A 15407-nucleotide genomic window follows, 5' to 3' on the forward strand; every position below is an offset into this window, starting at 1 on the left:
CATTAAACCCGCCGTTTCCATCTATAAGCCTACAACATCGGGTGCCCTGCAGCGTGGGGCTGGTTACTTTGTGGAATGAGACCAAGCTGGCATGACTGATACTTAGTCCCCAGACCCCATGCCCAGGGCCCGGCTGGATGGGGAGGAAACACAGAAAGTCAGAAGTGAGTCCGTTTTAAATAGGTGAAGAGGGGCGCCTGGGTGGCTCAGTCGGTTAAGAGTCCCACTCTTGGTTTTGGCTCAGGCCATGATCTCATGGTTCGTGGGTTCAAGCCCAGCATCGGGACATCGGGCTCTGTGCTGACAGTGCGGAGTCTGCTTGGGATTCTCTCCCTCTCTCTCTCTCTTTCTGCCCCTCCCCTGCTGACTCTCTACCTCTCTCTCAAAATAAATAAATAAACATTAAAATAAATTTTAAAAATTAATAAAATAAATAGGTGAGCAACATGGGAAACAATAGTGCAAGTTCCAGTCAGAACTGAATGAGAAGACTGCACTTTGCCACGTTTCTCCTTCACCCTAATAAATAGGAAGCCGGTGAGTAGCGTGAGCCCTTCCTCTGTGAGGTCATCCTTCACCTGGTACTTTATTTTTTGTTAACATTTTTTAAAATATATTTTTCAGAGAGAGAGAAACTGAGTGCAAAAGAGGAAGGGGCAGAGAGAGAGGGAGACACAGAATCCCAAGCAGGCTTCAGGCTCTGAGCTAGGTGTCAGCACAGAGCCCGATACGGGGCTCGGACCCACAGACCGTGAGATCATGACCTGAGCCGAAGTCGGACACTTAACCGACTGAGTCACCCAGGCGCCTCACCTGGTACTTTCATGAACTCCTTCTTAAAAGCAGTTTTGTCAGTTACAAGTTTTAATGATAATAAAACAAAAATAACAAGGCACTTTGACCACACATCAAGAGGGGAAGTCCGCCCACACATCTTTCTGGGTCGTATAAAAATTGCTGAATGAACAACCCTGGCTTCTGTCTTTGAACCTGGCGAGCCTGACCTTGGGCTTCCTTCCATATCCACCAGAAACACCCATACAGTCTGGCCAGGCATCAGGCTTCAATGTGAAATGTTTCCTTTGGGCCCCTCCCCTCTGCCTGGCTGTGTCCAGGAGCCCCAGCGGGGGGGGGTGGGGGGTGGGGGTGAGNTGGATTCCCGGGCAAGCATTCGGACTGATTACCTCCTCTATCTGGATCTCTCGCTCGTACACCAGCTTCCGGACCATGCTGGCCACAGACACCATCCACGTCAGCATCATGATCAGAGGGAAAAAGAAACCGACATTGTTCAAGAATCTGCAAGGAAATAATGCCGTCAGCATCCAGAGCAAGTGGAGTCAGGCTCACGTGTGCATGCTTTTACATTGGCCTGGGAAGCTATAAGCCCTTTTAAGGAACAGTATCTAGTGGGGCCATTTCAACAGGCTTGTGACTTAGGACCGCTGGCTGGCGTCCTGATTTAATATGCATGCAACTCACACAAGGGGTTGGAGGTCCCTGGAGCAGCCACTGTCCCCTGTCCCTTCTGACACCTTCCTCGGTAGAGAAGATGGGAAGAAGGAAAGTGGCCATTACCTCATGACTACAATGTCCCCCAGCGAGTTGGGACCATTGTCTATCTCCAATCAGTGATATCCATTGACCATAGACTATCGCCTATATGATACATGAAAACTGACCCTTGAAAGTCTCCCTGCCTCTCTCCCCGATGCCCACCTCCCACCCACTCGAACCAGCTCTTCTCTCTCTCTTTCTTTTGGTAGTTTTTTTTTTAAGTTTACTTTTTTATTTAGAAAGAGAGGAAGAGAGAGAGAACACAGAAGGGGCAGAGAGAGAGGGAGACAGAATCCTAAGCAGACTCCACAGGGTCAGCACAGAGCTCCACGCATGGATTGAACTCATGAGCCGTAAGATAATGACCTGAGCTGAAATCAAGATGCTTAAGCAACTGAGCCCCCAGGCTCCCCGTTCTAACACACACTTGACATGACCCCTGTGAGAACACCCATGACAGCGAGGCTCCAACCTGATGGGAATTTCTCCTGTTTTCCTTCTTGACCTCTCAGCTGTGTCTGACGCCAGCGACAGGCCCCTCCTCCCCTCCCTTTCTTCGCTTCCCGAACAATTCCCAGCTTTCCGTCAATCTCCTCTCTCTCCTTCACTGTGACTTCTCCTTTAAGTGCGGGATCCTCCCCCCAACCCTGCTCACTGCCTCTTCCCCCCTTACCCTCTGGGCTCGAGGCCCACATATTATTATTTGACCCATCACCGAGGCCACCCAAAGGGGCAAGCCATTCTAGTGGACATGTGGTATGTGGACGAACCAGAGAGAGAGGTCCTGTCATAAAGGATCCTGCATTCTACTGGAGGGCGGGCACTCAGCATAAGCCAGCACAAGGAGACACACAGCATCATGTCAAGTACGCAGAAGAACAGCTTCGGCAAAAGCGGGAAGGAAGGAGACCTCAAATAGGGTAGTTGGCCAAGGTGTCTGCGCAGAACAGAGGGAGGAAATGGGGCCCAGAGGTATTGAAGGGAACGTGGCTCCAGGCAGAGGGGCAGCAAGTGCGTGGACCAGAGACAGGGGCAGCGGGGCAAGGCTCAGGGGTGTGGATTAGGACGCAGGGGTGGCATGTTAGCTGAGGCCGCATCATGCAAGGACTCCGTATGTCCAGGTGGGGGCTGATTTACTCAAAGAACAAAGGAATGCCACAAAAGGGTCTGGAAGAGGGAGAGGGACACAGAGAGGGGACATATCAGGTATGTGGCTTTTAAAAAGACCACTGAAGTCCATCAACAGACAAATGGATCAAGAAGGTGTGGTTTATCTATACCATGGAATACTACATGGCAATGAGAAACAATGAAATCTGGCCATGTGTAGCAACATGGATGGACCTTGAGGGTGTTATGCTGAGCGAAATAAGTCAGGCAGAGAAGGACAGCTACCATATGTTTGCACGTATAGGAGGATTAGGAGGAACTTGACGGAGGAACAAGGGGGAGAAGAAGGGCGGAAATGGTGGGGGAAAGGGAGAGAGGCAAACCATGAGAGACTCTTGAATGCTGACAAAAACTGAGGACTGATGGATGTGGGGGGGAGGGGGGATGGGCATGGAGGAGGGCACTTGTGGGGATGAGCACTGAGTGTTATGTGGAAACTAATTTGACAATAAACTATTAGAAAAAAAAAATTAAAAAAGACCACTGAATGCAGTGTAGACAGAGGAAAGCAGAGCTGCCACAGTGTAGACAAGGTTGCCGGCAAAGATGCCGACTGGAGACAGAACCTTCTGGCTGGGTCCCAGCTGCAAAGCTTTCCAGGGTCCCCCGCCTCCCACCGCAGACATCCCCTTCAGAGCGTTAACTCCAGCGTGGACCCCTTGCCCTTCACACTGGATGGTAAGCCCACTGGGGAGGGCCCCCCACTGCACTTCCTCTGCTTGGCCAAGGCCGGCCACACAGTGCAAGCCAAACATTTGTTCATGAAACTGTGAATGAGTACAGAAGGGAAGGTGGGGGAAACTTCTTTGTTTTTATTCATTTTTCTGCTTAAGACGACGATAATGAGCAATCCACTTGGTGAACCACATTTTAAAGCTAAATTATCAGTTAGCTGGTAGGCTATACGGCAACACTATACACTCAACTCCTATGCTATTCAGTTTTGTGATTTGCTGGGGGTTTTGAGTCATTGTTCTTATAGTATCCAGTGCAAGTAAAAATCTATTAGCAGAAAGTGCCATGTACTCTATACATCTGCACATCCCACAAATGACATCTCTTCCCTCAGAGTGACCCATTTTGTCACAAAAATGAAGCTTGGATCACCTAGAAAATTAAAAACAATGAATGCAGAACTTATCTGGGGGGATGGGAGTGGGTGGAAAAAAGTCTATCTGTTCATGAACTTTATCCTGTTTTACTTAAAAGCACTGGAATCAAGGGCTATTGAACTCCGTTCTTCCAGCGACACATCAGGCACAAATGTTATGTTAAGTAAATTTCCATCAGAGTTATTCCAGAAGTCATGCTGAGTGAGGATTCTAGTGGGTCTGGGGCTAGGACGGGCGTGTCCCGTGAACCCCTGCATCTGTGTAAAGGAGAATGTCAGGAGAGGCTGGAAAGTGAGTAAACCCAACTTAGAGATCTTACAGCCCCTACCCCGGATCCCAGAGAACACCCAGGCGCTCTGCACGTGCCTGACCGAGGGAGGCCGCCAGGGAGGAATTGCACGGAAGGAGAAATTGCGATACGCAGCTCTGTACCTCCCCCTTTCCTAATCCACTCCTGAAAACCAGTCCCAAACCAACAAAAGAAGAGAAAAACGTTCATTCCATTTTTGACAAATGCTTGAAAGTATTTGAAACAGCTGCTAAAAAGAATCAAGGTCAAGGAGAAGTCACACAAAAAAAGTACGTAAGTGATGAATGAGGGAAAACCCCACCCTCTGTAGCTCCAGAAGGTCCCATCAAAACTGGACTTATGTTTATTTATTTACTTTGTTTCTTTAGTTTATTTTGAGAAAGTGAGAAAGGGAAGGGGAGAGAGAAAGAATTCCAAGCAGGCTCTGCACTGTCAGCGTGGAGCCCGATGTGGGGCTCAAACTCACAAACGGTGAGATCATGATCTGGGCCAAAATCAAGAGTCAGACGCTCAATGGACTGAGCCACCCAGGTGACCCAAATCTGCACTTCTTAAAGTCCAAGGGCATAATCTGAGAGCACAATGTGTTATGTGGGTGCCGAGCTGCATGTTAAGGTGGGTGGTATCTGAAGCCACTCTTGCTCCCAGAATCTATTTCCAGGGAAAGAGAGGAGGAGCGTTACGTGAAGAAGACACATATCTGTAGGAAGCACTTGGTCCTTGGCCATGGGAAAAAGAGCCTCCGAGCTCTTAATGGTGTAGCCATTAAGGCCACCTAGTCCTCACCACAGACAGGACCCTCTTGCAAACAACTGGGCAAGAATACCCAATTTACCCAAAATGAGTGATACTAAGAGCCAATCTAGCAGAGCTATCTAAGGAATAAAGCTGGGTGAGTCTCACAGCCATTAACAAATGAAGACCTTCCCAAAACGATGGCGACAGGAAGCAGATGAAAATCGTGAATGTGGGTGTTGCGATCATTTTCAAAAGCGTAAGGCAATTCCCACATAAAAAGCACTCTACTGAAGAATTGTTACAATTCATTGATAAGGTGCCAAGACAGCAAGAAGGTCTGAAACGTAAACTGGAAGAATGTGGAAAGAAAGAAAGGAAGAAAACAACAGCCGTCACACAAATGAGGACGTAATTGGAGGAAGCACAGGTCAAATTGATAACTACATGAAACCTAGTGAGGGACATAGAAAATGGATGTAAGACACACAACTAAAAGAAACAAACAAATTTTTTAAAAATGTATTTTTTTAACTAGGGACATTTTAGGGGAACATGGATGACTCAGTCAGTTAAGCACCTGGCTCTTGATTTCAGCTCCGGTCATGATCTCATGTTTCTGGGTTCGAGTCTGGCATCGGACTCAACGCTGACAGTGCAAGGCCTGCTTAGGATTCTCCCTCTTTCTCTCTGCCCTTCCCCTGTTGTGCTCTCCCTCTCTCTCGAAATATATAAATAAACTTAAAAATAAGTAAGTAAATTGAGAGATTTTATGGCTAAGAAACGCAGGGTAAAGAAATGTTTGCAGTGGGAGCCCCTGGAGAAGAAAGACCAAATACTGGAAGAGAAGAAATTAGTAATGCTGAAACATATCCAAAGTTTCGATGCCAGAAAACTCAAATCTACACATTGAAAACTCTTATCTTGTGCCACAGAAGATTATTCTAGAATGGTCAACAGTGAAATGGATCCCAGGAAAATTGATTGAATTTTCAAGTCACTAGCAATGTGGCAAAATTACCGGGTTCACATAAAAGCAGGAAAATATCAAAGTGGCCTTGGATTGCCCCGTAATCACATTCAAGGCCAAAGATAATGGAGTTATTTCTACAAGATATTTGAGGAAATGGTGAGTCAAGGATTTCATATCCAGCCAAGCTGCCTTTCAAATATAAATGCCGCAAAGCATTTTAAGTATGGAGGAAATCAGGTTATATTATCTCATAAGCTCATCTGAAGGAAATTACTAGAAGACAAATGTTAGCCCACCTAAGGATGACCAGTAAATTGCAGTGTAAGGATAATGCTAAACAATGAATATATGTTGCAAGAAAAGTAAGACTAAAACAAAAGTGGAAATTCAGATGACAAGACAGACTGGAAATGTTATGTCCCCTGAAATGTAGAAATGATACGACAAACAAAATTCGGCAGTTTAGAGGACATGAGCCAGAGAGAAAGAAAAAGTTGGCGAATGCCCAAACCAGGCTGTTGGTTCAATGCTGACAAATGTAGACTATAAGCACAAGTATCTTTTCTGGTACAATAAAAGATGCAGAGATAATATCAACTAAAATTGCATGATGGAGAGGAATAAGTTAATGATGAAGGAGAGAAATTACTTCATTTTTATTTTGCATGGTATAAGTAAAAATAAAAGGTGGATATTATTTTTTTAAAGTTTATTTTTGAGGGAGGGAAGAAACACAGGCTCCAGACTCTGAGCTGTCAACACAGAACCCAAAGTGGAGCTCGAACTCACAAACCATAAATCATGACCTGAGCCAAAGTCAGACACTTAACCGATGGAGCCACCCAGGCTGATATTATATATAGAATGTTCTAACTATAAGGTAACCACCAGGAGAACAATAAAGCATTATTAAAGATGAGTAAAATTTAAAACTTTTGAAGTGAAATTATTAAAAAATAAAATAAAATATTTAGAAAAAGGGGGTGCCTGGGTGTTTCCATTGGTTAAGTATCTACCTTCAGCTAAGATCATGATCTCATGGTTTGTGAGTTTAAGCCCCGTCATCAGACTCGCTGCTGTCAGATGCAGAGCTAACTTGGGTTCCTCTGTCCCCCTCTCTCTCTGCACTCCTCTGCTTGCTCTCTTTCTCTCAAAAATAAATAAACATGTAAAAAATAGTAAAAAATATATAAAAGCAAAATTATAAGTGTAGAAAAATACTTAACTAAGAACATATATACACGAAACTTCACTTCCTGCTATTACACAGCTAACCTCACCTATGTAAGAAGGTATATGAGACATACAAGAGACACGTCTGAAACAAGAGGCTTCAGAAAAGTCTAAAGTGAATGGAGGGGCAAAGGCACATCAAGTAAGTGGGAATACAGAGGTGGAGGGAGAAAGAGAGGAAAGGAAAAAAGCAGGGGTCATCAATTTACTTTCATACAAGGGAGATTTACATGCTCGAAACATTAAATAGACTCAGAACACAATTATTCACAGCTGTGCACAGCATTCAAAAGGTCAACAGCACTTAAATCATTCACACGAGTAGATTATATATGAGTTGATAGAGAAAAGTGTTATTAATTCAAAAACCAGAAGTGATAAAGACAACATCTTTTTCTTTTTAATTTTTTTTAATGTTTTTTATTTCTGAGAGACAGAGACAAAACACGAGCAGGGGAGAGGCAGAGAGAGAGGGAGACACAGAATGTGAAGCAGGCTCCAGGCTCTGAGTCAGCACAGAGCCCGATGCGGGGCTGGAACTCACAAACAATGAGATCCTGACCTGAGCTGAAGTCGCTTAACCGAGTGAACCACCCAGGCACCCCAAAGACAACATCTTCTGACGGCAATATAAAAATTAGGGCACATCAACCGAAGTTGGCAGTTAGTGCATGACGCAGTTTTGAGCATCAACCCAATTTTAAAAATGCTATCACAGGTTAGCTTTATTTTTTTTTAAGTTTATTTATTTATTTTGAGAGAGGGAGAGGGAAATCAAGGAAGCCAGGGAGGGGCAGAGAGAGGGAGAGAGAGAGAGAGAGGGAGAGAGAGAGAATCCCAAGCAGGCTCCACCCCATCAGTGCAGAGCACTAAGTGGGCCTGAAGCCACAAACCATGAGATCATGACCTGAGCCTAAACCAAGAGTCAGACGCTTAACCACCCAGGGAGCCGCCCAGCTGCCCTTATTTTTTCCTTTTCTTATCATAAGTTCACAGAGGAACTGTAAACTCCTGAGCATTTCCACTTGAAAATTAAAAGAAACTTGACTTGAACAGCTCTTGGGCAAAGACCCTAGACATCCTTAGTCCACGTATACAGAAAACAAGGAATTTTTAGCTGTATATCAGATTGAGGGGATATGGTTAAAATAGTGGTTGAAAGAAAAGTCATCGTCTGAGATAACCACATAAGTTAAAGAAAAAAAAGAACAGTAAATATAATGAATTAGGGGTGCCCGGGTGGCTTGGTCAGTGAAGCAATAGACTTTGAGGTCATGATCTCACTTGAGTTCAAGTCCCAAATCGGGTTCTGCCTATCTCCCTCCCTCTCTCACCCTCCCTCTCTCTCTGCTCCTCATGGAATTCTCCCTCTCTCCCTCTCAAAATTAAATAATAATAATAAAAAAAAGTGGCTGGGAGAACAAACTAGGGGAAGAAACACCTTGTTTCTAAACGAGGACTCTGGCTGGGACTCCTCACTGCACAGTCAGCATCTCTGTCCCCAGGCACTGAACGGACATGGGCCACCAGAACCCCCCTTAATCAGCACACCCCCAGAGTTACCAACCACGGGACCCTGGGCTCCGACAAAAACAGAAGAAAATAGAAGGCAGACGTTCACAGATGACGGAGTGAAGTGACAGCTGAGAGACCAAGGTGTAGAAAAACGCTCCCACGTAAAACGCTTAAAAGCGGTGATTCATAGCTCCGGGGGAAGGAAGGGCATGAGACCCCTCGGGGAATAACTGACTCATCTGTGCCTCCATTTTTTCAGCTATATTTATGTTATGAGGTTCCCTTGANACTCCCACGTAAAACGCTTAAAAGCGGTGACTCATAGCTCCAGGGGGAAGGAAGGGCATGAGACCCCTCGGGGAATAACTGACTCATCTGTGCCTCCATTTTTTCAGCTATATTTATGTTATGAGGTTCCCTTGAAGGATGAAGGAGATGTGTTTGAAAATGTGACACACTTTTAAGAGAAGCATTATTGGGGCGCCTGGGTGGCTTAGTCGGTTAAGCGTCCGACTTTCGCTTAGGTCATGATCTCGCGGTTNTTACCAAAACACCTCCATGGCCAGCAGGGCGGGGAGCCCATCAGAGATTTGAGGGGCATGAGAAAGGATATAAAACTGTATTTCCTCTGCTTCCCAGTCTAGATGGTGTCACCAACCATTCCATACAACCTCGGGGACACGGAGGGGGCCCAGGGCTCTGGGCCCCAAGGGTAATCAGGAGGGTGGACTTCTACCACAAACAGGAGCCATTCCCCAAATATTGGAGAGAGGGGCTAGATGGGTTCACGTGAAGTAAATCCCCAAGAAAAGAAACAAGAAAACCATGAACGGTGAGGGGCCTCGGGCCAGTCTGCCAGGGACCAAGAGCCGGGACTGGACACTTCGCAGCACGCGTCCCTGTCTGCCACTCTGTCACTCTGGACTTCGCGCAGGACACGTCCAGGTCCAGACGCAGGGATGCTGGCCGTCACTCAGGCAGGGGACACGCTGGCCTGCCCCTGCTCCTCCGGGACCCCGCAAACTGAAGGCGTTAAGGCCCCAGAGGGAAGAGCACGCGCCCTTCCAAGAAAACCTTGTTTTCGTGTATAAAACAATGCCAGAGTATCGATGCGGTTTTCACGTTTCTGAAAACCTTTTTATGAAGTTGCCTCACTCTCTGGGGCAATGGATGAACACTTGACTTTGTATTCAGGACGTCCACCACAGCTCCAGTCCCAAACTGTCCTGTGATGACCGCGGGGAACCTGGGGCTGCGAGGAGCGCCCTGACCCCGCCCAAGTCTGCAAATCCCAGGGAACGTCCCCCAGGGCAAGGCCCTCAGAGCAGCTCTTCCTCCCGCTGCAGCAGATGGTGAAGGGGGGAGGGGGGCCACAGGGATGGAGCAGAGGATGGGGGAGACACAGGGTGGGTATGGAGAGAAGGGGGATGGAGAGGAGGGGGGACGGAGAGNCCATGTGCTCAACTGTTCCCAATGGCTCCCACACCAGAACAAAATATAGATTATTTTTGAGAGAGAGATGGAGAGAGGGCGGGAATCTCAAGCAGGCTCCATGCTCAGCACAGAGCCCAATGCAGGGCTCGANCCCAGCTGCCGGTGACCCTCCCACCTCCAGCCTCCCCTGCCCCCCAACCCAGCACGCTGGCCACCACCCTGAGAAAGGCCCAGTGACTCCCTGACCCGCCTGGGCCACTCTGCTGGCCCCTGGCCCTCCCCCAGCCCCGGCGCGCTTCCTGGGTGCCCTGTTCTGGACGAGGGCGGCGGCCCTGCAGCCTGCTGTGGGCCCTCCTTGTTCCTCAACGGGCACTCCCCGCGCAATGATGCCATCCGGTCTCATCCATGAGATGCTGCTGACGCCCACATTACTCCGACCCGAACCACAGCTGCCAGCTCATGCATCGTCCGCGTCTCCCAAAGGCACCCAGACGGGTCCCCACCCAGCTCCTATCCCCATCCCCCAACCTTCTCCGCCCCCAGGCCCAGCACCTCACAGGTCACCCCACCCAAGTTCACGCATCTGGACAGAAGTCATGATCCATGTCAATGTCCCTCGATCACACCCTCAAGTCTGCCGCCTCCCATCTGAAAACACCCAGAATCTGACCAAGTCCCACCTCGTCCCTGCTACCACTCCGGGCCAGGCCGCAGTCACCTCCCACCTGGGGAAGCGCGCCAGCCTAAGGGCTTCTTCTTTTTTTTCTTTAATGTTTTCATTTATTTTTGAGAGAGAGAGAGAGACAGAGACAGAGCGTGAGCAAGGGAGGGGCATAAAGGGAGACACAGAGTCCGAAGCAGGGTCCAGGCTCCGAGCTGTCAGCAAAGACGCAGGGCTCGAACTCTCAAACCCTGCAATCACGACCTGAGCCAAAGTCAGATGCTTAACTGACGGAGCCCCCCAGCCACCCCTAAGGATTTCTGTTTCCACAGCATGAGCGAGCCTCTGCGCTGTGAGTCAGATGGCGTCACTTCAGCTCAAGACCCTCCAGCAGCTCGTACATCCTCAGATCACCTGCAACCACGAAATCCGTGGGCTGCTCTGTGATGTCATCTCCCACACTCACGCCCTTGGGTGCTCTGCTCCTGGGCATCTTCACTCACACTCGGCCACGCCTGCCCCAGGGCCCTTGCCCTGGCTGGCTGCTCCTCCTCCAGTCCTTGCTCTGCTAAGAAACAGACCACAGGGGGGTGCCCAGGAGGCTCAGTCGGTTGAGCAACCAACTTCAGCTCTAGCCACGGTCTCGAGGTGCATGAGTTCAAGCCCCACATCGGGGTCGCTGCAGTCAGTGCAGAGCCTGCTTCTGATCCTCTGTCCGCCTCTCTCTCTTCCCCTCCCCCACTTGCGCTCTCTCTCAAAAATAAAGATTGGGGGGTGATGGGCATCGAGGCGGGCACTTGTGGGGATGAGCACTGGGTGTTATATGGAAACCAACTTGACAATAAACTATTTAAAAAAAAAAAGAAAAAAAGCACCATGACAACAGAGGAAAGATGACAGCTGTAAAAGGCTAATGATACATAATAAACTTTTACCTAAAAGGTTTTAAAAGCAAAAAATTAAAAAATAAAAAAATTTAAAAAAGTAAAGATAAAATAAAATAATAGACAACAGACCCAGAACAGTCGATTGTGCGGAGCCCCTCATTAGCAAACCAAGACTTCGGGCTCAGCCTAACTATAGTGGAACTAGCCAGAAAATATGTAAACTTTAAGCAGTCACCCGGGGATTACCTGGTCGACAGGAGTGAGATAGTGCATGAGTGAGACAGCACGTGCCTGCGGGACAGACCCCTTCCTTTCCCCCTGTGAGGGGGGCCGTGCCCGAAACAGTCCATTCTTTGCTAATCATTTCCTTTTAACACCCGTCTTTTGCATTTAAAAGCCTTTCCCTTCCTCCAGCTCTGGAAGCTCCTTTGTATTTGCCAAATGGGGATGCCTGATGCCTGATTCATGAATCCTCAAACAAAGCCCATTTGATCTTTAAATTTACTCAGTTGAATTTTTCATGTTCAACAGATTGAATGTCACCTTCCTGGCAGGGCTGACCCTAGCCACATTAATAATTCCTCTGGGCACTCCTGGCCACCCTCATCCTCCACCTGCCTGGCTCTTACTGCCTTCTAGTCCTCAAGCTTCTCCTTTATCGTGTCTGTAGACTCAGCGTCCCTGAACTCTGTCACAAGAGCAGGAATTTCTTTTCTTGTTTCTTCTTTTTCTTAGTGTTTATTTTTGAGAGAGAGACAGACAGACAGAGCACGAGCAGGGGAGGCACAGAGAGAATGGGAAACACAGAATCTGAAGCAGGCTCCAGGCCCTGAGCTGTCAGCACAGAGCCCAACACAGGGCTCGAACTCACAGACCACGAGATCATGACCTGAGCCAAAGTCATGTGCTTAACCAACCGAGCCACCCAGGTGCCCCCAAGAGAGCAGGGATGTTCGCCTGTCCCTTCAATGATGCACCCAGGTCTGGAGACAAAGAGTACACAGATGTAGTTGAATAAATGGGTACATTAAGGACAATACAACTCATTGAGCAGAGAGTAGGGAGCTGCTAAAAATTTCTGCAGTGGACACGGGGCTTCAGAAGGATCACTCAGGATCTTGGAAGATCTCAGCTGTGCCTCAGCTCACTACAGGCTCACCCAACCCCTCAGATACAGACGCTTTCTAAGACGAGAAATAGAAGAAGCATATACAGCAATGAGAGCCTCAAAGACTTGAATGTTTCAAGAGGGAGAATACTTCTTCACCTCCTCAAAGGAGTAAAATAAAGACTTGTGAGAAACGGTGCTGTGCTATCCCAGGGAGGGAATGCGTAATGTTGAATCCATGACCCAGGATCATGGCAGGACATGCGGCTCACTCAGCCCAAGGCAGGGATATTTTGACCCAAATGTCCATTGATAGACGAATAGACAAAGAGGCAATGGATAGACAATGGAATATTACTTGGCCAACAAAAAGGATGTGATCTCGCCATTTGCAACAACACGGATGGACCTAGAGAGTATAATGCAAAGCGGAATAAGACAGAAAACAACTAATACCACATGATTTCACTTATATGCGGGATCTAAAACACCAAAAGAAACAAACAACAGAAACACAGAAACAGATGCGTAAATACAGAGATCAAGCTGGCAGTTGCCAGACGGGGGGTGATGGGCAACATACGTGATGGGATAAAGACATACAAACTTCCAGTTATAAGCTAAGTAAGTCAGGGAGATGAAAAGTACAGCGTAGGGAACGGACTCCATAGCACTGCAGGAACATATGGTGACAAACGGTAAGTGCCCCGAACGTGATGAGTGCTGAGCGGTGTGCGGCAGTGCTGAACCCCGTGTCTATACCTGCAGCTGTCAGCTATGCTTCTAGGGTAGAAAAAGAGAAAGGAATCTTCCTGGGACTCTCGCTCGCTCTAGCCCGAGACCCCAATATGTCTCATTAACAAGAACTTACTGTCACGGAGTGAAAGGGCACATCTTCACCACTCTACCCGGCCTCTGTCCCACCCCGTCACCAAGCCTGTTAGCTGAGCACCAGGGACCTCACAGGCCACCACAGACTTGACAATAAGCTGTTTGTACTGTTCTCCCCANGTGAACCCAGCTGCATCCTGAGAACGGGACCAGACAGAATCTGCATCTTACACCTGCACGCACAGGGCCCCTCTTCCAGGGCCAAGGTCAAGGGCATGCCTCAGAGCTAGAGAAAGGCTTTCAGAATGTGATCGTCCCCAAGATTCAAATAAAAAGACAGCATCGTAAAAAGTCAATTTCTGGAAACAGGTCACTGAACGGCATGGGGCCCTGGTTTGTTGCTGTGAAGTTTGGTGCGTGACGCTCTACCAGGAAGAGTGGTTACCTCATTTCTGTTCTTGGTGCCAATACCTCCCAGAAAAATAGTTCAGGAGAAGAGCGATGGCTGAAAATGTTCAAAGCCAAAGCGGTCATTGCATCGAAAGGAAAGAGAAGCTTTCATTTTGCAAAGAAGGGGGTTAAGGGGCACCTGGGTGTCTCAGTCAGTTAAGCATCCGACTTTGGTTCAAGTCATGATCTCGTGGTTCCTGGGTTCGAGCCCCGCGTCGGGCTCTGTGCTCACAGCTCGGAGCCTGGAGCCAGTTTTGGATTCTGTGTCTTCCTCTCTGCCCCTCCCCCGCTCTCTCTCTGTCTTTCAAAAAAATGAAAAAACGTTTAAAAAAAAAGAAGGAGGAGGAGGTTAAGAGATTTGTCAGCGGTCTGCACAGTGAGGCAGTCCCTGGGGTAAAATGACAGCCGAGTCTGTGGTCCTGAGCCCTGCTGGGTTCGTCCTGCTCTGAACCCCCAAGAGAAGCACAAACACACGGGGTACGGCCTTTGCAGTGGGAGGGTTCTTCCCACGATGCCACCTTTCACCTCATGAAAATGTACTGATGAGGTGTTACGCAGAAGGCATGGGGCCAGACAGGAAGGAGGGGGTAAGACATCAAGATGTCTGGCTTCTGCGCAGCAGCCCTCTGCTCCACGGGGCCGTAGGGAAGGACGGGCGTCTGCTGCCTGCCCTCATAACAAAGACAATCCAGGTGGTGCCTCTGATGACCTCACCCTCGCCCCTCTCTTCCCTGCTCCCCACGCCTGCAGCCTGGGGTCTCGGTCCGGGCGCAGGATGAGATGCCTGAGGAACAGCATCCTTGAAGGCTGAGCCCGGGGCTCTCAGCAAGGCGGCTGTTGGGCACCTAGGGGCAGCTGGGCACACTGTCTATACCGCTTTGCAAACCCCACCTGGCCCTGCCCCCATGCTCCTCCAAGGGCTGTGGTCCAGCCGCTCCAGCTCATACCTTCCCATCCCTTCTCTCCCCTGCAAGGACGTCACCAGCCCGGTCACCCGTTAACTCCTGCGTGTTCTCAGACTGCCTCTCACGTCCCTAAGCTGCTGTCCCGGGTTCTGTGAATCCCCATCCTCCCTGAATGTAGGAGGTGAGTAATCTACTTTTAGGTAGGATTTGCACTGACGAACTAATGACCTTCTGTTTCCCGAGCTCAGATGGCTGGCATTGGAGTCAGACATGCTTAACCCCTGTGAGTACTGTTCACATTCCTTCCGAAGGGTCGTTAACACTACAGGTAAGTCTGCGTCAGAGCTAAACTACATGATCACAGTACCTCAACGATCAATCTCGTTCTGGACAGCTTGGGCATAGTAAATGGAGCTTAAGAAATTAAACAGGGGGAGGGGCTTTCCTTAAATGCTCTCTGGCCTGACTGCAGAGAAGCTCCTAGGCTTCCCTCTAGTCGGCACGCCAAACGCAAGGTGCTTCTCGC

General features: G+C 48.5%; 1 protein-coding gene across 1 annotated transcript in view; it reads right to left on the reverse strand.

Annotated features, from left to right (window-relative positions):
* The window catches only part of ABCA13 (ATP binding cassette subfamily A member 13), a 329169-nt gene that overhangs the window by 193335 nt on the left and 120427 nt on the right, over nucleotides 1-15407 (reverse strand). The window contains exon 33 of the mRNA XM_077781120.1: nucleotides 1185-1299. Coding sequence (XP_077637246.1) covers nucleotides 1185-1299 — 115 coding nt within the window. The remainder of the gene's footprint in view (nucleotides 1-1184; nucleotides 1300-15407) is intronic.

The sequence above is a fragment of the Crocuta crocuta genome, unplaced genomic scaffold (assembly GCF_008692635.1).
Source record: "Crocuta crocuta isolate KB4526 unplaced genomic scaffold, BGI_CrCroc_1.0 scaffold108, whole genome shotgun sequence".
Taxonomy (NCBI): Eukaryota; Metazoa; Chordata; class Mammalia; order Carnivora; family Hyaenidae; genus Crocuta; species Crocuta crocuta.